This window comes from Anolis carolinensis, chromosome 1, assembly GCF_035594765.1.
Source record: "Anolis carolinensis isolate JA03-04 chromosome 1, rAnoCar3.1.pri, whole genome shotgun sequence".
NCBI classification, from domain to species: domain Eukaryota; kingdom Metazoa; phylum Chordata; class Lepidosauria; order Squamata; family Dactyloidae; genus Anolis; species Anolis carolinensis.
The window spans coordinates 339,470,625-339,493,587 of record NC_085841.1 but is presented as its reverse complement, the minus strand read 5'-3'; the positions used below and the strand labels follow the sequence as shown (position 1 = coordinate 339,493,587).

Below are 22,963 nucleotides of genomic sequence, written 5' to 3'. Positions count from 1 at the left end.
TTGTTTCCGGTTGGCAATCATGACTTCAGCCCGTAAACATTGATCAATGAGTGCCTCGAGGGTCTGGGGAGGATCCACCTTGGAGATTTCTTCCAGCATTTCAATGTTGAGACCCTCCCGAAATTGTCCTCTGAGGGCAACATCATTCCAGCCGGTGTTGTGGGCCAGCACTCGGAACTCGGCTATATACTGAGACATAGGTCTGTCTCCTTGGAATAGGCGACGGAGTTTGTGACCGGCTGCCTCCAAATTGTCCTCGATTCCCCAAGTCTCTTTAAGGTGGTCCAAGAAGCGTTGCGCGGATCTTAGGTGTGGAGAGGCTTGGTCGAACAGTGCCGTCGCCCAGTTGGCCGCTGGCCCGTCTAGAAGACTGTAAACCCATGCCACCTTGATGTCTTCTTGGGGAAATTCGGCAGCACGGGCCTCTAGATAAGCTTGGCATTGGCGACGGAAAACATGAACCTTAGAAGCTTCTCCAGTAAACTTGGTTGGCAACGCCATGGCCGGTAGACGGATTCCGCGTTCCTTCAAACCTTTTATTTCTCCATCCTGGGCATTGAGCTTATCACGGATTCGGTCCACCTCATCCTTGTCGATGGTGTAGGTAATCGGCTGGCCGCTCGGCCCAGGTACGACTCCGGTAGACATACTGGCCTTGGTTAATTGGTGCTTAGGGTGGCGGAGTCAAACTGTCACGACCCAGGCTACAGAGCACCAATAACCATACGCAGAGGCCAGATTCTATCTAATATCTTTATTAAGGAATTATATAAAGTTAGTAAAAGCAAATGTAAAAGTTAGTCCAGAAGTAGACCTTTCAGGGAAGGTCAAAATTAGTCCAAAGAAGCAATGTCCAATATGAAATATTAAGGTCCAAAGTTGTAATCCAATAACCGAAACACTCACTTTGCCAGGCAAAGTGAGGGGAGATGACAAGGTCCTTTAGTCCATAAACTTGAGTAAGGCTAGGAAATAACTTGATACTTGAAACAAGGCTTAAAACGTGGAACAAGGTAACTAGGAACAAGAACAAGGTCCGTGGAATAACTTGGTAAAATCCGTGGAACAAGGCAAGGATTGGTCCTGGGAAACAAGGCAAAGTCCGTGGATAAACAAAGGCTGGGAAGCAAGGCGAAGGCTGGAAAGCAGGGCTAGGCTTGAGCAGGAGCGAGGCTTGAATCGGAGCGCGCTGTCCAGACACAACTCGCTCCGTAGGCTGACGAATTGACTCCGCGAAGTTACTACGCGGGTAAAACACCTAAATAGAGTCTAACTTTCCCGCCGAAGCAGTTCTCTGGGAATCAGAACCGAAAGCTAAACTCTGAGACCAGATGTGAGACTCCCCAAAGATTCTCACGAGAAGCAGTCTTAATTGGCCACATTCTTAGCTGCAATCCTCGCACTCCTGCGCGAAGCTGATTCCAAACTTCTCTGTTGTTTACAAAACTCCCGGCGCAAGAACACGGGAGAAGTAGGCTCTGGGGTTGTTTGACATACTTCTGGGAGACAACTTTCTTGCAGGTGCAAGGTTCCCAGATCTGCCTGGGAAAGATCTGGCTGAGAGGAATCCAGTTCAGACTGGGAAGGTAAAAAACCCAAGTTTTCATCTTCATCAGGAATTACAGTGTCCTGAGCAGGACTACAAGGCCCATGGGTCATCACACTGAGAGATTATGAGTTATATAGTCCAGAAAGGTATTTGAGGGCCAGTTAGCAATTCTTTGAGTAAATTCTCCAAGTAGCAAATAGTTAGCTTTCCTAGAGCCTTTCTAAGCATTACTACCAGAGGACTTATTATGTGGAAATTGTAGGAACTTAAGCATAGGATCTTTCATTCACACAAAATTCTGTTAATGAGAGGTAGGTCAAGAGTGGGAAGTTGCAACCCTTCCTACCCTCAAATTATACTGCTGCATATACTGCCAAGATTCACTGAAGTTGCCACCATCACAGGTTTTGCCAAATTTCAGTGGCAGATATGTGATTCCTGTACGGCTTGGGAGGATGTCCCAGCACATTGCTTCACCATAAAGACCAGCAAGCAGAATGTCTTCTTTCCTGAAGGAAAAGAAAGATAGAAAAGATGGTTGAACTACTGAATTTCAGTGATGCAGTTGTGGTGAGCTTAATAACCCAAAAAGTCTGCAAAAATAGCTGGAAAGAGTAATGTTGACCACTCAACTGATGATTGCCCATTGGGGTATTGTGTGGTTTCCGGATTCCTGATGTTTCGCTTGCATCTGTGGCTGCAATCTTCAGAGTATCATAATGGTTATTTAAGAATATCTGAAGTCTTTCTCCAATGTCAAGATTCAAAACAGAATAAAAAGCAATATGAAATTCCATCATCACCAAGGAATGTACTTTGTGGGCATTTTTCCAACTGTTCTTCACACTTCTGTGGAAAACGTCATTACTTTATTACCTCTTTCCTTATCATTATTTTGTTAATTGTCTCTCAACCTATGCAGGGAGGGTGGGGGAGGGGGGTCGAAGACACCTTGTTAGAAAGCAGGTACAGAAAAGAGAAGCTTTTTAATTATACAAAAGGATTTCAAGCAACAAGGAAAGTAAAATTACATCATATGAGACCACTTCTAAGGCAAGAGCAGTACTTTATGTATCAAGTGGCTTGAATATTCTGTTAAACCTGCTGGCGAAATCATAGCCCACTGTTTATCTCTTATACCCAATTGTGTTGCTTTGGCTTTTATTTGAATTGCATAGCAACACTGTTTGTTTTCTCAAGGCTTGCCATAAAAACATAAGGTTTCACCTTGGGACACCAAGCCACATTTCCTATGAACAAACCATTGCCAGCTGCATTCACTGGGCACTAGGAATCTTCAATAAACTCTGCCTTTCTCCTATAGGCCAGTGTTTATGTCAGCTCTTCTATAAGCATAGCCATTGCTTTCCAATTTAATCCTATAACTCAAGAATCACGAGGCAAGCGGATCCTGTTACAGGACATATTGGCTCTGAACCCCTTGCACCTGAAGTTTCCCATGGTACAGAAACCCCAGGCATGTTGTTGTTGTTGTTGTTGTTGTTGTTGTTGTTGTGCCTTCATGTTATTTCTGGTTTAGGGCAGCTTTAAGATGGTGTTGGAGGAAAATTCTGAGAGTGCCTTGGACCGCAAGAAGATCCAACCAGTCCATATTCCAGGAAATAATGTCCAGCTGCTCACTAGAGGGAAGGATATTGGAGGCAAAGATGAAGTACTTTGGCCACATAATAAGAAGACAGGAAAGCTTAGAAAAGAGAATGATACTGGGGAAATGGAAGGAAAAAGGAAGAGGGGTCGACCAAGGGCAAGATGGATGGATGATATCCTTGAAGTGGCTGACTTGACCTTGAAGGAGCTGCGGGTGGCCATGAACGACAGGGAACTCTGGCGTGGGCTAGTCCATGAGGTCACAAAGAGTCAGAAGTGACTGAATGAATAAGCAACACCACTTTAACTGTGATGACTGAGTGCTGTTTAATTGTTGGAGTTGAAGTTTTAAAGAGTCTTCAGTCTTACCTGTCAAATAGTGCCAAAACTGCCATGATTCTATTGCATTGAGCTATTGATGACAAACTACATTAATTCTACAGCTTAAATCCACACTAGGCCAGTTTCCACACTGGTACCCCATAGCACTTGAAGAATAGAAAGTAACACCAGATACTTTCACAGTGTTGATGAACCAAATGTTAATAACATTTTTCAACCATATAGTTAAATTTACCAGTTCTTGACTAAGTAATGGTGTCTCTGTCTGGTTCTGTTTTAATAATAAATGTATTTGTACTGAAATTAGTGCTTTTGATTACAAATGTAAACTGAGGCTATAATAGATCTAGAGCAAGGGCAGACTGCAGAGAGCCTCTGAGCTCTTTAATTCTTTACTGTGATCTACCCTTACAATCCTTTCAGTATCATTTTGTTATTTTGTTCAGAATTGATCATATGTTTTGTTTTACTGTGGAATCAATTATATTTTACTAATTAGAGAAAATAATCCAGTTCTTGATGATGGGCAATAATATATCTGATACAAAAATCATTTTTAGTATGTTTGTTGGGCCAGTTAAAGTGATTCTGGAGGACTGAAAGGACACAGGAGATGATGAGTAAGGTCCCCAAGGAGCCGAGGAGAGCATCTTGCTGATCCAAAACATCTGATAGCAGGTTAGGTTTTCTTTTATAGAAGAAAAGGCTGAATTAGCACAATCTAAGGAAGGTTGCTTAGATGTAAATATTTTAGAGCTCTTCATTGAACACTTGAGATTTTTCTACCCCCTACTGGACACACAAAGGAGCTGGCCACTTGTGTTCTTAGAAATGGCATTGAAATTAGTTTGGGCAATTTTAAAAAATCGTTTTGAAAGGGTAACCAGTAGTGCGCTTTGTGTCATGAAGATTTTCTGGAGATGCATTTCATTTTGTTTGAAGAATGATCATGAAAGATAAAGTGGTATAAAAAGGTGGCAATAGGCGTGTGAGGTTAATGCACTTGATTCTTTCCATTGTGTGTTAAATACATTTTTATCAATATTTAATATCAAATAGTATTTGGGTTGGATCCAGTAGACCAAGGTGCTCTTATTTCTGTTTTATCTCAGTCATACATGGCTCAGAAGGGTAAACTGCATTTCAAACTTGGTGATTTTCCATCTACAGTCTGAAAGGGGAATTTGTCAAATAGTGGTATGTGTTTTTTTAAAAAGAGCAACTGCCTCCTCCAAATTTTTACTTGAATCTGCAGGAGTATTACTGAGCTTTCTTTCAATCACTGGAAATTGTGAAGATATCTAACTGGAAAATTAAGACCTGTGCTGGAGAATCGCAAAAGGGAAGCTGCACTGAACTGAAAATGTTTTTCGTTGCAGATTTTCTAATCTGGCATTATAAAAATCCATATAAAATTTGCCAGTCCTGTGAATGATCTCATAAAAGTGGAAAACAATACAATATATGCAACTTGGCAGCCAGTGTATGTCAGTAGAACCTGTAATACGTACATGTATTAGATAGCAGCTATCTGAAAAGGTTACACATTCTCTCGCAATCCCTTCTTGCTGGTGGTATGTTTTAATCAGCTTGATAGTCATTATCAATTCAGAACAATACTTTGATTAGAAATGCTTTGAGCTTTCAAAAATCTGGTTCAAATATTTTTTCGGAGATAGAGTATATCCAAATGTTCACAAAACTGGTCCAGGATGCTATTCAATTGATGCAAGATTGCTGCTGTTTAGATTCTCAGCCTGTTTCCCCCAATTAATCACCTTCAAAGGATTTTTAAAATGGGGGGAAAAGACACCGTCATCCCAGGATCGTTCCTGTGGAGAACACTCCACAGCCCTTCTCAATAAATATTTGAAGGCATATGGTCCTCGTCTCCAGGCTTCTGTCGTGATGCAGCTATACAAGATGAGGCTTGTTGAGCATTGCAGTGGGAAATGGGCTTTGATCTCTTAGCACCTGTTCTGATGACTTTGTGTTTCAGGCTATTGGTGCTTATTAGTCATGTATTGAATTATTTATATATTTTTATGGCACCATTGCTGTACATGGCGCTTTACAAGTAAAAGAACAGAACAGTTCCCTGTCCTCATCAGGTTAACACTCTGATGAAGACATGACACAAAAGAAAAAGGCTCCAACATATATTGTCTCTTATTTCCTTCCAAGGCCAGAGCAGTGGCTGTTGGGATAGTGGGAGGACATTTCATCTACTTTTGGGCCTAGGCTTGATGGAGCTGTGCCTGCTTATCTCTTTCCATGGCTAGGGCCATGGCAGTTGGAATAGTGGGAGGGCCTTTCATCTGCTTCTATACTTAGGCAACATAGAGCTGTGCCTGCTTCTTGCTCTCCATGGCTAGGGTAGTGACAGATGGGATAGCCTTTCATCTGATTCTGGGCTCAGTCATGATGGAGCTGTGGCTTCTTCTCTCCCTCCAAGGTCAGGACAGTAGCAGTTGGGATGAAGGGAGGGTTTTTCATCCACTTCTGGGACTTGGCTTAGCAGAACTGTGTCTATTGTTATCTCACTCTGAAGCCCTTTGTATGTTACAAAGGGCTCAACCACCTTTCCACACAATGTATGAGTGAATCCTTCACTTGCGATTAACTTTTGAAGTATTAGTGACTTTTCTTAAAATGAATGGGTTCTGTTTTAACAAAAATTTAAACAAGAGTTTTACATTTATGCATCCTTTAGCAATGAAAAAGCTTTTAATTTATATGTGTAAGAAAGAAGGAGCATTTTAAAAGGTAGAAGACCGTACGTTTCAATTACTCACATGCCTTGGCATTTGTTACTTCTGATTACAGGTAGTAAGAGAAAGATGCTTTATCTTACAACTTAATTCATATAGCAACTATGAGCATTATAGCACAGAATATAGTGGTTGATCTATCTAAGATCACCTGAGCCAGATTCGATAGAGCATTCTGCATTTAATTTGACTATTTTGCTTCTTGGAAGAAATGGAAGGGCAGGAGTGTCAAGCTCATGTTTCACCACCAGAAAAGAAAGCAGCCACCTGAGGGCCATTCACACTGTACAGTCATAGGAGTATGATTCCACTTTAGCTGCCCTATATATATACTGTGGAATCCTAGATTTTGGAGGAGTGATTCATAGCACATAGTGGTATAGCCACTATATTTGGCATGGTCTTTGGAACCCATCTGAAAGATTTTGGAAGGTACTTAGAATGATTTGAGGTTGTCAGATTATGCTATGATAATCTCAGTCTCATAGACATGATTAAGTTCATCTATTATCTCTTCTAATCAAATTATTTGTATAGCAGCTCTTGCTTGTATGACAAGCTAAGCTGGAGCCATCAGGTTGTATACACCAACACTTTGCCTAATCTTAAAAAGCCAAGATTCTAGATAACCTGGTTGATTGTGATGGTTGAACCAATCTTGACACAAACCTTAGATTTAACTAACATCTTCACTTTTGGGAACATCAGGGTTAGGGTATTTTCCCTTGCAGACTTCTGTAGGTTAGTTACTACAGGGGCAAGGCCAGGTCTTTTTCACATACAGATGAACTCACAGATCTTGGAACAGCGGGGATTTACTGGCCTGCTGACCCAAATACAGAGTGCTACACTGTTCATTGTTGGAATAGGCCAGATACAACCATATTGTACATTAAATGGGTGGAAATAGCAGAGATTATTTCAAAACCTGTAGCTTATATTCCTCTTATTATGCACTCTGTTCCATGTACATCTGTCACATTTTTAAACAATCTGCTTCTCAGTAAAGATTTTATCCTCTGAACACTGACATATCTACCAACAGTTCACTACCCACCAATGATCTCCTCTTCTATGATCATGTTCCAGTTATTTTCACTTTAGTTGGTATTTCCGATAATTGAAGGACTGACTGATGTGAATTTAGACTAGTGCTAACCTACTGTGGCAAAAGCATAGACAGCTTGATGGAAGAGACAGTAGATTTTGCAACTTCGTCTCTTTTAAAAAATGCATGAAAAATCTATTATTGCGTACAAAATGTAATTTGCCAGCTATTCTTCTACACACATAACAACATAACTAGAAGAAAGATTTCTGTTATCAGTACTCCATATTATTCAATGATGAATTTTATGAAAGTTGGTTCTGAAAGAACTAAATCTGTCTCATTTGAACCTAGGAATTGCCATTGTAGAAAATATTAATGGTAAATTATGAGCAGAGTAGAAAAGCTGCTGTGCTTTCTCGACAGTTGGTTTTATGTGGTACACAAAAGAAAAATAGATAATGTTTTCTTGTTGTTAATAGCAATTGAAAAACTATTGCGCTTTGTTGTAGTTAGATAACCTTTGTCCTTTTGTGTATTACATGTTAATGTTTTGTTTGGTTTGGATTTTATTTTGCTAATGGATACATTGCAATTAAAACTAATATCGTTTAATGATTGAGAATACTATGAAGTTTTAATTTAGACTGTGATGATGTTGTCTGATTAAGTCACTTTGAAAAGCTTAGTAAATGTCAAAGCATTGCACAGCTCAGGATAATTTGTTGCACATCTTACATCAATTTAGACATCTTAATATTTATTATACATTGTGACTTCTGTCAGTGACTTTAATATATACAATTCTGCTATTGGAAGAAGGATATTTGTACAAAATGTACTATATCCTGAATTATTCTGTTTTAATGGACAAGTGACTTAGCATTAAGGCTGCTACTGATGTTTCAGACATATGTAAAAAAAGAGTATTGTGGTATATATCCTTACGGTAATTTATTCTTCTGATAGAGCATTATGGAAGTGTTGGCTTTCTATCTGTAGTTGGCCCTCTGTAACCATGCAAAAGATAACACAAAAGTATCAAATAAGTTGTAAAATTTTGTATTTTTAATAGGCAGTTACATGTCAAATTACTTTTAAATGGTAAAGACCATTCATAATTCCTTTTAAGGTTTGTTTTTGTTTTGTTTTTTTGCTACAGTATGCAATGATGCACGTGAACATTAGTGTCTTTAAAATCGTATTTGACACATTTACAAAGAGCTGGTCTATGGGTGGCTGTCATTCACAATATCTAGCCTCTCTGAGAAACTTTTCCTCCATACGGATTGCAACTTACAGTTTTAGAGATAGAATAGCTCTGAATATCTGAGTGCTAAAGAGGAGGTTGTTTGGCTTGATACTTTGCTATGTGCTTCTCAAATGCATTCGTTTGTCTGCTCTGAGGAATAAATATATATTGGTCTGGTCTGGAAATGCTGTTCTTGTGTTTAACCACATAGCTAGGAGTCTTTGGAGTTACCATTCTTGGCTTGTATTTCTTGGACTTGTGGTTCATGAAACTGAGATGGAGTTGAGAAGAGATCAGGTTTCAAAGAAGGACTCAGCCTAGATTGTCTTTGTGTATCATGGCCATACAAGTTGTTTGGCAACTGCTGTGGTCATGCCACTTTGTGATTTTCAACGTCTTTTTTCCAGATAATCCAGATGCACATGCCATTAACTGTCTAGAGAATTTAAAGGCATGCTTCCCATATGGACCTCTCATTAAAAAGGCTGGATTTCTTCCAACATGTCCATCATTTATACTTCAAACCAACTAGTTGTAAGCGAAATTGTAGGATCTTATGTTTAGTAATGGTATATTTTATTCAGTAATAGTATATTTGTCTCTTAAATTGTGAAATATGTTTTGCATCAGCACTGCAACATTTGGGAATCATTTAAAAATATTTTCAAACAGATTGCTCTTTTGAAAAGAGAAATGTGAAATAGTGTTGTTACTGTTCGTTTTTATAAACAAACATAATGGTAGAATATTGTGTAAGATGGCTATTTTTAATCCATTGCTGCTTCACTTGGCAAATTAAAACTTGATGCTCATATAGATAATTTTGATGGGGTGGGGGAGAAGGTGTATTCACATAAATTGGAAACTTTTGCAAACTGAAATATGTTAAGCATATCTTAACAGGTGACATGTGTTCTGTTCTTGGTGCATTTGGTCTTAAACATGCATAGCATTTCCTTTTTGACATTGACCTTGCTTCAGTAACAGTTCTTCTACATAGAACTCCATAGTTCTGTGACCCATAGGTTTCATCAAGTATGTTATGTCTGAACTCTCAAGGCAATATGCCCACATAATGTATCCCAAATTATATTACCCATACACAAAAAGGAGGAACAGGCAAATTTGAGTATCTCTCACACTACACAATTATAGCACTTTGGTATTTCTTTGTCTATGGCTTTATCCTGGGACCTTATTACCTTGATAAGTTAATGCCTGGTTCACACTGGAAAACTATTTAATCTATTTTTAATGTAGCTCCCTCCCATCCTCTCTGGTACCCCTTCACACGAAGTCATTGTGGATAATGTCATAAAGATGACTGCCTAAACAGATGGGATTGGAGCATTTGTGCCTAGTGAGCTCTAGACAATTGCATTGGCAGTTTTGATAGCGCGAGAGTAAAATAGTAAAAAAAGCTTCTAGTGGGATTCCTGGAGTTTCATGCATTACCCCACATCAAGATCATGTCTTGATGTGGAACTATATATGTTTAGCTGCATGGTTTGTTTTTATTTCATTCCAAATGTAGAAGGCTATAAAATATTGTACACTACAGTCCATATATCCATATACCACAAATCCATTTAGCTGTTCTTGCTGTTCTCTTGATAGGAATGATCTTCAAGAACTGTGGTTATGTGATGATTCCATCAAAACATTTTTTCTTTGCTTTCTGGATATTTTTGGAGAAAAGATAAAACTAAATATGCAGATGCATATATATGCTGAAAATGTATGTTCTTGGCATAGAAAGGGTGTATTAGCTGGCTAGTTGTAATGGTTTTTATTGACAGTCCTTTGCTTGTGTATTTCTGTTGTGTTGTGGGAATCAGAATTATGAGTGAGAGCCAACACCCACTGGTGGTATATGGTTTGAATGTTGAACTGGGAGTCATGGAAATACACTGGGTGACCTTGGGCAAGCCACAAGCCCTTTGCCTCAGAGGAATGCAATGCCAAAGCCCCTTTGAGCCAATCATGCCAAGAAAATCCCGTGATGAATTAATTCACCTTAGGGCCACTAAGAAATTACTTGAAGGCACAAAACAATAGCAGCAGAACTAGTAAGATCTGCAAAGAAAGCATTGTACTACAGTATTTTGAGCAGCTATCAGTGGTGCCCCTGTTCAAAGTTTCAGTCATTTATGGCTTACTGAGCTGGTAAATAGCAAACTTTTTTGCCCCTTTTTTGGTTTTCTGACACTATTTTGTGCCATATAGTTTTGCAAACTTTGGGATGTCCCAACTATGTGATAACTTCCTCCTCTGTCTCAGTGGTTCCATTTTGGTTCTGTTTTAACTGGCATGGAGGTCTCTGCATTTGCTAAAAGTGGACATAAAACATAATCCAGTAAAAAAAACCCATTGGATGGACATCAGAGAAAGACCTCTGTAAAAAGTGAAGGAAGCTATGTGTGAGAGAGACAGAGAAAAATAGCCATTCTGATCTCTTACACTGTTTGTAGTCTGTATTTATGAACAGATTTTAGGGCTTTATACACCATTACATTATTAGCCTTGAAATTGAACTGCATTTATAACAAATACAAAATATGTATTTTTAACACTAAAATGTAATTTTCCAACATAATATCCAAAATAAAGTGCCAAGAAGCTATTAGCAGAAAATTGAATTTTGTGGCATGTAATTTTGTATAAATAGTGACAAGTATTTTCCTCCTTCTCGACCCCACCTCCCCAAAAAACGGAGCCCATTAGTCATTCAGTTTTAAGAGGACAGAGGCAGCAGTTAGCAAGGGTGTGCATTTTTATGTCCGCTTCAATTGCACACTTCATTTATTTGAACATGGCATAGGCGGCTTTCTCTGTCACGCAGCACCGCTACACGATTAGCAAGTTTAGCCCGAGGGCAGCTGGGACGCTTTGCCGGGGCAGATGTTCTTTTCAGCTTATTCACTGGCCGTTCTTGGTTGTTTACTGTTGTCATGACTACCTCTATTTCCATGGCAGCCATGCGGCCTCTTCTCAAAGACAAGTAAATATAGTTATAAAAGGATCATATTTTGCTCTGTGTCCCTTACTTGCCATCTGTCAACCAACTGCATGTGATGGATTCAGAAACCGATTAAGGATAATGGCAGACAAGCGATGATCCAATGCAAATGGCTTTGGTGCCTTCCCAGGATCTCCCTCCTTCTCTCTCTTTCTCTTTCTCTCCCTCCTTCCCCCTTTCTCTCTCTCTACTATATGCAGGTGCACTTTCTAAATTCTCACTGACACCACAAGCAGGAGTGGTGGTGTCCCAATGGTATATTTGCATTTAGCTTACATACAGTTCCTTAGATGGTCTAGTTTACTACTTAGGCTTCATACACTTGCTCTGGTTTTGTGGTGTGATACAGATTTCAAAATATAATTCAAGGGCATAATCCATCTCCCATCACATAAACAGCTCTATGTCTTCATAGAGCTTTTTACAAGCTACCTAATTCTACCACTTGGTTGAATCAAGAGACCTTTGGTGTCTTGAAGTTATAGAAAATTGTTAGTTATTAATTACTGGTTAATTAACACCCCACCTTGCTTATTAATTTATTTTAACTGCTAGGAAGCAGGAAGATATGCGGGTGGGGGGGGGGGGGGTTACTTGCCCAAATAACTTGGTTGATCATTGTTATGGTGGCCCTTCATTTGGGAGGGTGGATATAAGCATCATCATTTGCTGCTCTGGCTGGGACAGCAAAATGTTTTGGGCCAGCCTTGCATGCATCCATGTAGAAATATAATTATGTGTACTTTCAAAGACACATAAATACAATTATTAAAAGATTGTATTTTGTTCAGCATCCCTTACTTGCCACCTTTCAATGAACTGTGTTTGATGAGACAACCTATGGCGGATCATGAATATAATGCAATTTGGGTGGGTAGCAGCAGCAAAATGTCTGGGACCAGTTTTGCATCCTTGCAAAAGGGAGATGACACAGACAGCCCTACCGATCTCTGGAATTATTTATTGAATTTGTATCCTGTCTTTCTCCTAAAAGTGGGATTTTCAAGGATGGCTCGATGAACCATCTCAACACATTCCAAGGAGGAATATGATTAATCTGAACTATCTTCAGATGGAGGTAATATGGTTCATCTGAACTGCCTTCCAAAATCCTCTGCATATAGAGTCATGGGAGCCTGTAGAAGTGGATCGTTGCCAAGCCTATTGTGTTCACAAAACCATTGATCTCAATTGTCAGAAGCATAAAACATATATCCAGAATATAGAATAGTCATATGTTTTGCAGCTGTGAAAACATTTAACAGCATCAGCCTCCAAGGTGATGCTGATACTGAAGTCTGGTTGGTGCTATATGTTGGTGTTTTACACAGGAGTTGTGCACTTTTTGCAAAGGTGCAGAGCTGTGACAAGGAAAGCAGAGGAAGCAACTGGGAGCCCACAGGACAGCTTTTCTCTCAAGCTTCCTCTTCCTCCCCACTCCATCACCTCTACTTTAACTGTAATTTTGTTCTTGTCATTTCCATCCTAAAACCAGCCCAGAAAATCTCTGCCATCCTCCCAACAAGAATCACAAATGCAGCTGTCCCTAATGAAAGGAGGAAGAACAGTGACAAACTGGAGTGTAGGCTGCTTTCTTTGGGACCATATTTCAACGTTGAAAAACTCGAGGGATTCTTTTTCTTTTTCCAATTATATTTTTGTTTGATTTATCTTTCTTTAGCAATTCAGTTCATTCTATGAACTAGCAGGGGTGGGAATTGGCCCATTTGTAAATTAATGTATTTATTGGTTGATTTTTCCAGATCCTGACATTGATGCTGCCACTGCCATGATGCTTTTGAATACTCCCCCTGAGATACAAGCAGGTTGTGAGTAGATATTTCTATAGCCTATAGCACCATAGATATGTAAGCCTAACCTTCTATTTCATTAGCCCGCAGCCTATCGGGTTAAAAAATAAAATCTGCTCTGATGGAAAAGAAAGATTTTCCATTAGACCCTTGCTAAATTTTTTAGTTAGTCTAATTTTTTTGGTGGTTGTCCCTATATGTAAATTTTATGAGTAGTGAATAACAGCAGTTGTATAAACCTAATTTACATTGACACTGGTATGTTTTAGATATATACAACTGTAATCCCATTAGTAATAGAGTATTAAGTATTTTTCTTCAGTAAGACAGGTAGGAGTATACCCAGGCCACCATCAAAAATTGTTTTCATTTTGGTTTTTTAAAAGTGTGCCTGACTACCAGACTCCTTTAAGAACCAGAAACAAGAAGAAAGAAGAATTAAAGTGATATCTAATCTCTTACACTGAATATTAAGCTTCCATGATTAAATCAGATCTGTTCTGTAACAAATTAGAAAGGTGGGTTCATCAAAGAATCACTCAGACTTTTTTCCATAACAGAAGAAACTGCATTGTTTTAGACCAATTATTGTCTCTTCTTTTTCAGAATATTTTTTATGAATTAAAAGTGGTTTTTATCACTCTAATACATAATAATTAGTACATTAACATCTTTAAGAATCTGTGCCAGTTCATTCAATAAATTCTAGAAGTAGTTTGACTTAACTGGTCCTTGGTATATTTAATCAGTGATGAGGGGAAATACTTGTATAAATATGAGATTTTCTCTCTGCCACTTGGCTCATTCACATTCAGGTTGTAGGTGCCTTCTTCTTTCAACATAGTAAACCCAGGACAATCCCAGTGTTAGGAATACACCATGACTGGCTTTGGTCAACCACTCTGTTTTTTTCAGGAACTTCTTTTACTATGTATAAAAGTGGCTTGTGAAATCAACATATATGGTATTAAAAATTCTTACTCTCCCTCCTTCTTAACATATGTTACAAGTTCTCTAACCCATTTTGCCAATAGTCCATTGAGATCTGGGCATCAACTGCCTAGTAATTGAGCACAATTCACTAAAACAATGCTCAGGGACATTCTGGGGAGTTAATACAATAGCCTTCTGACACTTAAAAGGAGTGCCACGTCTTCTCCTCAGTCTCTTTGGGTGATCTGAGGTATCTACACATCTACAGTAATGAATAGTAAGGTAATGTTTGGCGGTCAGGGCCTCCATCAGAGGTGTCCATTCCAAAGAGTTGTTCAGGTCTGAGCCTCTGCCTTCTACCAGGAATATTATTTAATTTCATTTTTAATTGTATGTATTTCTCTTATATACTATAGCATCAAAATCATTTGGGAAACGGCTTAGTTTCATTTTTCTTATCAACTAAGCTCAGGGCAGGGAAGCACAATGGCTAGGATCTGTAATGCTGGAGCAGAAACTAGCCTTCTTATTTATCTTGGCTTTCATCTTTAGTTCCAATTCTCCACCACATCCCAGGTCTTTTCAGTGGATTTTCTGACCATTTGGAGAACAGTCTAAAAGCAGATACTTTGCTTGGCAAATTAAGATTAAAGCTATTGCTTTCAAAATGAGAATTTGTCTTTTTTCTTTTCTTTTTTTTTCTTTTTTTTTGGCTTGGAGGTTCTTACGTTGTGCTCTGACTTTTTAAACGTACAATTCCAAAGTAAAGAATAATGACAATGACCAAAACAGTGTTGCATTTAACATTGACTTTATCAACTAAGGTAAGTGGCAGATCAGGCAATAAGAGCACCGAGAATTAAAGTGATTTTAAATTTAGATGAAATGGCCAATAAAGTAGTGCTTTCATAGTCTTTTATAGTAAACTCCATTCTTGATTTGCCCCTAAGGACTTCAGGAAAATAAACATTATTTAGTAGAGGCAGTTATTAATTTGCATAAAAACTTTTGGTATGTTAAGCTGTAGATTATCCTGGAAAAAAACACTTTTCTGTATGTGGTGTGTGGTATAAATGTGTTTTTTAAAAAGAAGACACCAGAAATAAAATGGTACCAAGAGAGAAAGAATTGTCAGAATGACTGTATTTATTAAAATGCCCAAGGCATTGTGTAAGATAGAGAGTTCCTTCTTCAGTGAAGAACTTACAGAGAGTCTGAAAATAACTGAGGAATGGGAATGTATGGAAGAATGACTTGATATATAGGAACCAAAATTGTGTAAGGAAGAACTGGTAAGTATTGAGCATGGAAAGCCACAATTGGAAATGAGGTGGTTGGAGCACATGTGGGTAGTCAGGGATGGAGTCCCATGTATATAACTGCTACTAATGCTCTTCATTGCTGTGCAGTGCTAAATAAAGAAATAGCTATCTCATTTTGAAACACTTGTGCAAACTTCACTGGAGCTTTTAAAACACTGCATGACATGAATCTTTTCAATTTTTTTCAAAATACAGTAGAGTCTCACTTATCCAACGTAAACGGGCCGACAGAACGTTGGATAAGTGAATATGTTGGATAATAAGGAGGGATTAAGGAAAAGCCTATTAAACATCAAATTAGGTTATGATTTTACAAATTAAGCACTAAAACATCATGTTATACAACAAATTTGACAGAAAAAGTTGTTCAATATGCAGTAATGCTATGTAGTAATTACTGTATTTACAAATTTAGCACCAAAATATCACGATATATTGAAAACATTGACTACAAAAATGCGTTGGATAATCCAGAATGTTGGATAAGCGAGTGTTGGATAAGTGAGACTCTACTGTACGATGATTGCAAAAATATATAAATTTCTGTATATATTTTTTCCATATGTGTTTTTAATAGAAATGCATTATGGTGTTTCTTTGAAAGCTTGAAAAAGAAGAAATAAACAATCAGTTGAACAGGGTAATATAATGCCTTTGTAAGAATCTATAGGCACTATCTTCATCAGCCTCATTTATCCCAAGTGCCTTTGAAATGCTTACATAAATATCCCTCATTGCTGTATTGGTCTATGCATTCGCATGTCCAGGTGTAGAGCAGATTTGCATCCTCAGTTTTCCACATCAACATCTCTTCTTTTTAAAAAAAACAAACATTTTTAGATGTTGAACATTTTAAATACATTTAAATAATCAAAATCTCCAACATTTTCAACACAAGAGTACTCCTAGCATGTTAACTATCTCAGATACAATGAAATAACCTTTACACTTTTTTTCCTATCCTGGATAATGTGTGTGTGTGTGTGTGTGTGTGTAACAGTATAAAACTAAATCCCCTCTTGAGTAAGTATTTAGTTCTTATTTAAAAATAAGTTAAACGTAGCACAATCAAGCAAAGTAAAGTACTTTCAATCTTTGATTTTAAATTTCAAAATCTTGATTTTAGCACTGTTGAATTCCATTTCCCGGGAAATCATTAATGCTTTTCCTGGAAACAGAATCCAACAGTGCCTACTTTGGTACAAGACTTTGTCCTTCGTTTCAAATACCACATTTGTTGAACTTGCTCTATATGTAAAACGCATCATGAAGCCTTTCATGTTTTCTGCCCAAATACAATATTGATTGTATCTCATCTCAGAAAGGATACTCTTCTGGCAGTGTGGATCAGTGATTTGGGCAGGCTTAAAGTTTACAGTGCTATGCTTGCCCCAGTTCCTCTTTTGTTTTCTACACACATACACTGATATTTTAAGTGGTGTATCATATGTGACAGCGCCTTTCACCAAGATATTGGTTGTGATTATATGCCATCTAAATGAGTTGTGAGACACAGTAGTAATCTGACTAATATTAACTTATTCTCTGAATCTCCATGTCATCTCAAGAGTTTGATGTGTCATAGACTGCCATAAATTACATGGCTGCGTATTTGCCTTCAAGTTGCCTGATGACATATGACAACCCCATGAATTTCATAGGTTTTTTAGACAAGGAATACTCAGAGGTAGTTTTGCCAATTCATTCCTCTGAAATAGAGCCTACAGCAGGGTATATATTGTCCATCCAAATACTGACCAGGGCTAACCCTGTAACTAGTAATGAGTTTTGGACAATTGATGGGTTTTATCTCCTATTGCTTGTCCACCAGTGTACTTAAAAGTTAGATATAGTAATAGAGTCCTTGTAAACATAATTGTTCTTCTGGGGGGAAATGATGTTTTTCCTTCTCTCGTGTTGAGGCTCAGTTTCTTTGATAGTGATTTGTGAATGTGAAATGACAAAAACCACTGTCCTTGAAGAATCTGTCCTTGAGGGGTGATTGCGTATGATTTATAGGGGCCAAAGCTGTGATGCACATATTCAGTTCAAGGAGATTTTGTGGAAGTCACATGGCTCTTATTTTTAATGTGAATTGCAAGTTCTGAAATGACAAAATAAAATACAACCAAGGCTGCATATCTTTATGTTTTGCCAAATATGCATAACACATTCCTTCAGCTTTTAAAAAAATCAAATACACATTGCACCAAATGTTGATGTGGTTTTGCCCACCTGATGCTAAATGATAATAGAGCAGTACTGTGAGCAGTAGATTCCATAAACAATTTGCCTGCTGTTGTTGTTAATTGTTGTCAACTTCAACTTAGGTGACCCTATGAATTAGAGACTGGGAAATACCCTATTATCAACAGCCATACTCAAGTTTTAAATATTTAGGGCTGTGGCTTCTTGCGTAAAGCTATCCATATGTAATGTGCTTTTCTTTTTTGCTACTACCTTCTATTTTACTTCACAATTGTCTTTTCTAGTGAGTCGTGACCACAGTATGACAGTCTCGGTTTAGTCATCTTGGCTTTTGGGAAGGACTTGATTTCCTCTAGGACCTATGTCACATATGTCGAACTCAAAGCTCATGTGCCAAATCCAGCCCACCATATCATTTTATGTGGCTCTCCAGATGCTGGACTACAATTCCTGTATTTGTCATTGTTAGATATCATGACTAGAGCTGATAGAATTTAGGATACAGTAACATCTGGAAGGCTTCTGTTTCTCCTGTTTGAATTTGAATAGATATAGAAATTATATAGAAGATTTGATGAAGTAACGTCTGACTTTAAAATGCCCTTTAACCTTTCCCAAGTCTCAGAGCCACAAGTGTTTTTGAGCTGAAATTCCCATTATCCCATAGCCCACATGGCAGATAATCAAAATGTATTGTTGGTCAATACATCTGGGGACCCAAACTAAGTAAAAACTCCATAGTCAGCCCTCTGTATCCACGGATTCTCCATTCATAGATACACTGGCCCTTTGAAAGCAACCATAAGGCTGATGTGGCCCTCGATGAACATGAGTTTGACCTTTAATCTATGTATTTGGTTTTTTTTATCAGTACACAGTATCTGTAGAACTTTTCTCCAGAATCACATTTCAAATATGTTTGTGCATGCACATGCATGTATGTGTTCTGTGTGTGTGTGTTCAAGTTGCCTTTTGACTTATGGCAACTCCATACATTTCATAGAATTTTCTTAGGCAAGGAATGTGCTGATGTAGTTTTGCCAGATCCTTTATCTGAAATTTAGTCTATAGTACCTGATACTCATTGGCAGTCCTTTATCCAAGTACCAACCAGGGCTTATTCTGCTTAGCTTCCAAGATCAGGCAGGATCTGTCCCTTTTACCTGGACAGAACTTAATTCACACAATAGATCCTAAGCCATTATGGTTTGAATTGTACTTCAAAAGAAATGGAAGCATCACTGCCATCAAATATGGAGAACTCTGTTTGACTCACCAGTGTTTCTATTTATGATACCTCACTTTTAATTAACTAAGGTCCTGCTACTTTCTGAACACGTTGCTGTTACTTCTTGAACCTTTTAAATGGTTGCTGTTACCACTTGTAACAATCACGTTGATGACTATTCTTGTGGATTCTTTTCCAAATCCCCCCACCCTAGTCACACAAGGTTGTTGATGTTGTTGTTGTTGTTGTTGTGTGCCTTCAAGTTAATTCCATCTTATGAAAACCCTAAGTCAAACCTTTTATGAGATTTTGTTGGCAAGATTTGTTCAGAGTGGAGTTTGCCTTTGCCTTCTTCTGAGGCTGATTTGTCCAATGTCACTCCAGTGAGTTTCCATAGCTGAGTGGGACTTGAACCCTGGTCTCCAGACTTCTGGTCTACTTTAGGTCCAAATAAATTTTATCATTGTCATTCAGTAATCAAATCACTACATCCCACTTACTTTTTGTGACCACAGATAGCAGCCACAATTGCACATTTTATCTTCCGCTAAATAATTCTGTTTATAATACACATGCACTTTCTGGGATAATTACAGCCAAGATTAGGTTATTGATAAAATCAGGCACAGTGGTAGCAAATGTGCAATTGTGGTTGCAACCACGGTAGACACCACTGTGCCTGATTTTATCGATAACCTAATCTTGGCTGTAGTGACCCCAGAAAATGCATGATTGTATAAACAGAATTATTTAACAGAAGGTAATGAAACTATTCACAATTGCTTGTTGTTCAAATGTATGTAGTCTCAATGTAATATTTTGGCTTGCTTGGATTAACCTTCCCCAAACATAGTTCATAGAATCTACTCCCTTCTTTATGAAGTTACTCTGACTCTTCTGACCATTGTCCCTGCCCTATCTCTATTTTCTAGTGTTCACTTGCTCTAAATGATTAACATACTTGTATTTCCAAAGGTACATTCAAACTCTCAGCCAACCAGTAATCTATACTGTTGCCTTTTCCACAGACCACTTGACTTAACATCTTTAATATATGCACAGTGCTTAACAACACTTTGCCTCATTTATACATTTAGTAACATATATATGAGAGCTAGAATAGTATAGTGGTTTGAGCTTTGGGCTGTGACCATAGAGAACAGGGTTTAAGTCCCTACTTGGCCATGGCAACCCAGTGGGTGACATTAGGAAAGTCGCACTCAGTCTCAGAGAAAGGCAAAGACAAACAACTCTCTGAAGGAATCTTGCTGAGAAACCCTCATGATAAGTTTCGTCTTAGTGTCACCATAAGTCAGAAATGACTTGAAGGCACACAGTGTGACAAACATATTTACAGACGTCCAAAATGTCATAGATGCCAATACAGCTGCTTCAAGATAGCTAGAGGTCTCAGTTCAAACACAGGTATAGAGCAAGAGAGAAAGCACTTTATTCCTTCATCCTTCTGATGGTCTTCTAAGAAAGTATGATCCAAATAAAATATATTTGCAGGGCTTTTGCACTATCCTTGAAGAAATGTTTCAAGGTCAAATAAATAAATTCCCTGTACCTATCATCCTTCTGAGTATATGTGATCTCCAGATAAAAAGTTTAGTTAAATAATAATTTTTAAGTATACACATTCATTCATTTTATTAAATTTGTGTGACAACACAAACATACACAACCACAAAACCCCCTACTTAAACATAACAAATATTTAAATACTCTTTATAATGTTGTGCTACAGATATCAATCCACAAAAAAACCCACTTCGAATAGCTGTGTCCTTTTCACACCACAACGTAGAATGAACATTACAAAACTACTTGCCTGTAATAGCAACACAATTGCTTGTGTCAAAAAGCCTGGGAGAGTAAGTGCATATTTGACTGGTGCCAAGAAAGATAACAGTGTCACCATCAGGCAGACTTCCTTGGGGAAAGTGTTCCATGGAAGCAGAGCCGTGGAATTAAAATAGAACCACTTGACACAGATGCACTGCAACACTTTTAATCATCCTTTTTATACACAGTACTTAGAGCACATGTGGAATGGGGAAACCCAGGACCCTTTGGATGTTGGTAGATTGGAACTTCTATCAGTCCTACCTGACATAGGCAGGGATGAAGGATCATGAGAGTAGCAATCCAGCAGCACCTGGAAAGCTACATGTTCTCCATCCCTGTTCCAAAAGAGTGGCAACCTTTCAACTTTTATAGTTACATTTACAGTAAGATTTTACCCTGTGTTGCTGAATCCAGAATCAAAATAGTGGGGCTAATCCTCCATAACAAGGTGTACTCCTGACTCATATCATCATAAAGTTAGGTGGGCCACTGCCCCTTTGGCATGTTTTCAGTTAGTGTTGATAAAAGACCTATAATGATCCAGGAGGTACTTAGTAACGCTTAATGAAGTAGAATATGGTGAATATTTTCACACCCAATGGAGAGGAAGTACATTACCAAAATAGAATGTGCAGATTTACATCAAATTTGTGTAAGCTAAAATGTGGAGAACACATCTACACATTATTACTGCATGTTACATAGCAGAACAAGCTGTCCAGCTGTGGTGGTAAAGTATAGTGTGGCAAGGTGGTCTTATGTGTTCAACTCTCTGCTTTCAGGAGCTAAGAGCGGATGAGCAACTTCCACCTGTGATTGTTCCTTAACTTTAAACCAAACTTGGATGGACGGGGCAGGGGTGAACAGTCTGTGGCTACATGGAGCCCTGGACCACTTCACAACCTTTTCCTGCAGACTGACAAATCAGTTGACTTGTGCAGGGAAGTGCAAAGCATTGTCACACAGCTATGCAAGTCATTATTTCTACTGGAAAAGACAAAGTAATTTTGGTTGTGATAGCTGGGATATGGGAGAGGCTTCAGCACCCAATACACATGCATACCCACACACACCCCAACAAGTACTTGGAGACATAGGTTACGTCATCATGTATACAACACCAGAAGTATTTTCTGTTTCTGGCCAGCTTGCACTTTTTAGAGAGAAAATCGTGTCTGAGTTTGTCTGAGACAGAATGAACACTTTTGCTGTTAGCAATTGTTTCTCTATTATGATTACTGCGTGGAAAATATTTTGCTTATCATCATGAGTGTGAGTGAGACTTAGATCCCCTAGAGATACTAAGTGACCTGCAAATGACCCAATATAATCAAATGATGATTACAGCTAACACCTAAGCTATCTAAGATTCCTTCAGGATTATTATTGCCACAAAATCAAATATACTAGCTCAATTGAAAGTCTTTTTTAAATGGTTATGTGATAGGAAACCACTTAGTCCCTTCCACAGGCTTACACTTATGCAGTGTAGATCATCTTCCAGATTGTATAGCTCAAACTGTAAGTCTTGTTTTAACAGCAGGATGAATTTCATAAAGCAATTTTAATTTGTTTTTGTGGGATACTTCAGTTTGGAAATGTATAAATACCTACTGCAGACTCAGATCTCGGCTTCTGCTTCTCTGAATGACAGTCTTAATTATCACTGAGGCTGTTGTCTCCATAGAAGTAGGTTGTCCATGACACTTGCTCTTTATTCCACTGTGGGGAGCTACTAGCTCATATATTAAATTCTGTCAAATGTTAACTGGAATGCAAAACACTGCTAAAAGAACACCCTCTTTTGTTTTACTTTATTCGTTTTGATTTTAATGAAGACTACACAATGCACAGAGAACTAGAAAGTACTGCAAGCTTTTTTAAATAACCCAAAGTCTCATAGTCAACACAACGAAGATAAGAATAGAAAAGGCAAGATAAAATATAAAATGCAGATGCATAATACAGATGTGCAGACATGTGCTGATGCAGGGCTTCTTGGGGGACCTCAGGCAATGTTG

General features: G+C 38.3%; 1 protein-coding gene across 8 annotated transcripts in view; it reads left to right on the top strand.

Annotated features, from left to right (window-relative positions):
• foxn3 (forkhead box N3) overlaps positions 1-22,963 on the top strand; it is a 255,664-nt gene that overhangs the window by 205,964 nt on the left and 26,737 nt on the right. For 6 of the 8 annotated variants that reach the window (XM_062968393.1, XM_062968392.1, XM_008115505.2 and 3 more), the window contains exon 5: positions 13,353-13,418. The exons of 1 other annotated variant lie outside the window; for it this stretch is intronic. In XM_062968393.1, coding sequence (XP_062824463.1) covers positions 13,353-13,418 — 66 coding nt within the window. The remainder of the gene's footprint in view (positions 1-13,352; positions 13,419-22,963) is intronic. One more of the 8 variants, XM_008115747.2, reaches the window with a different exon arrangement.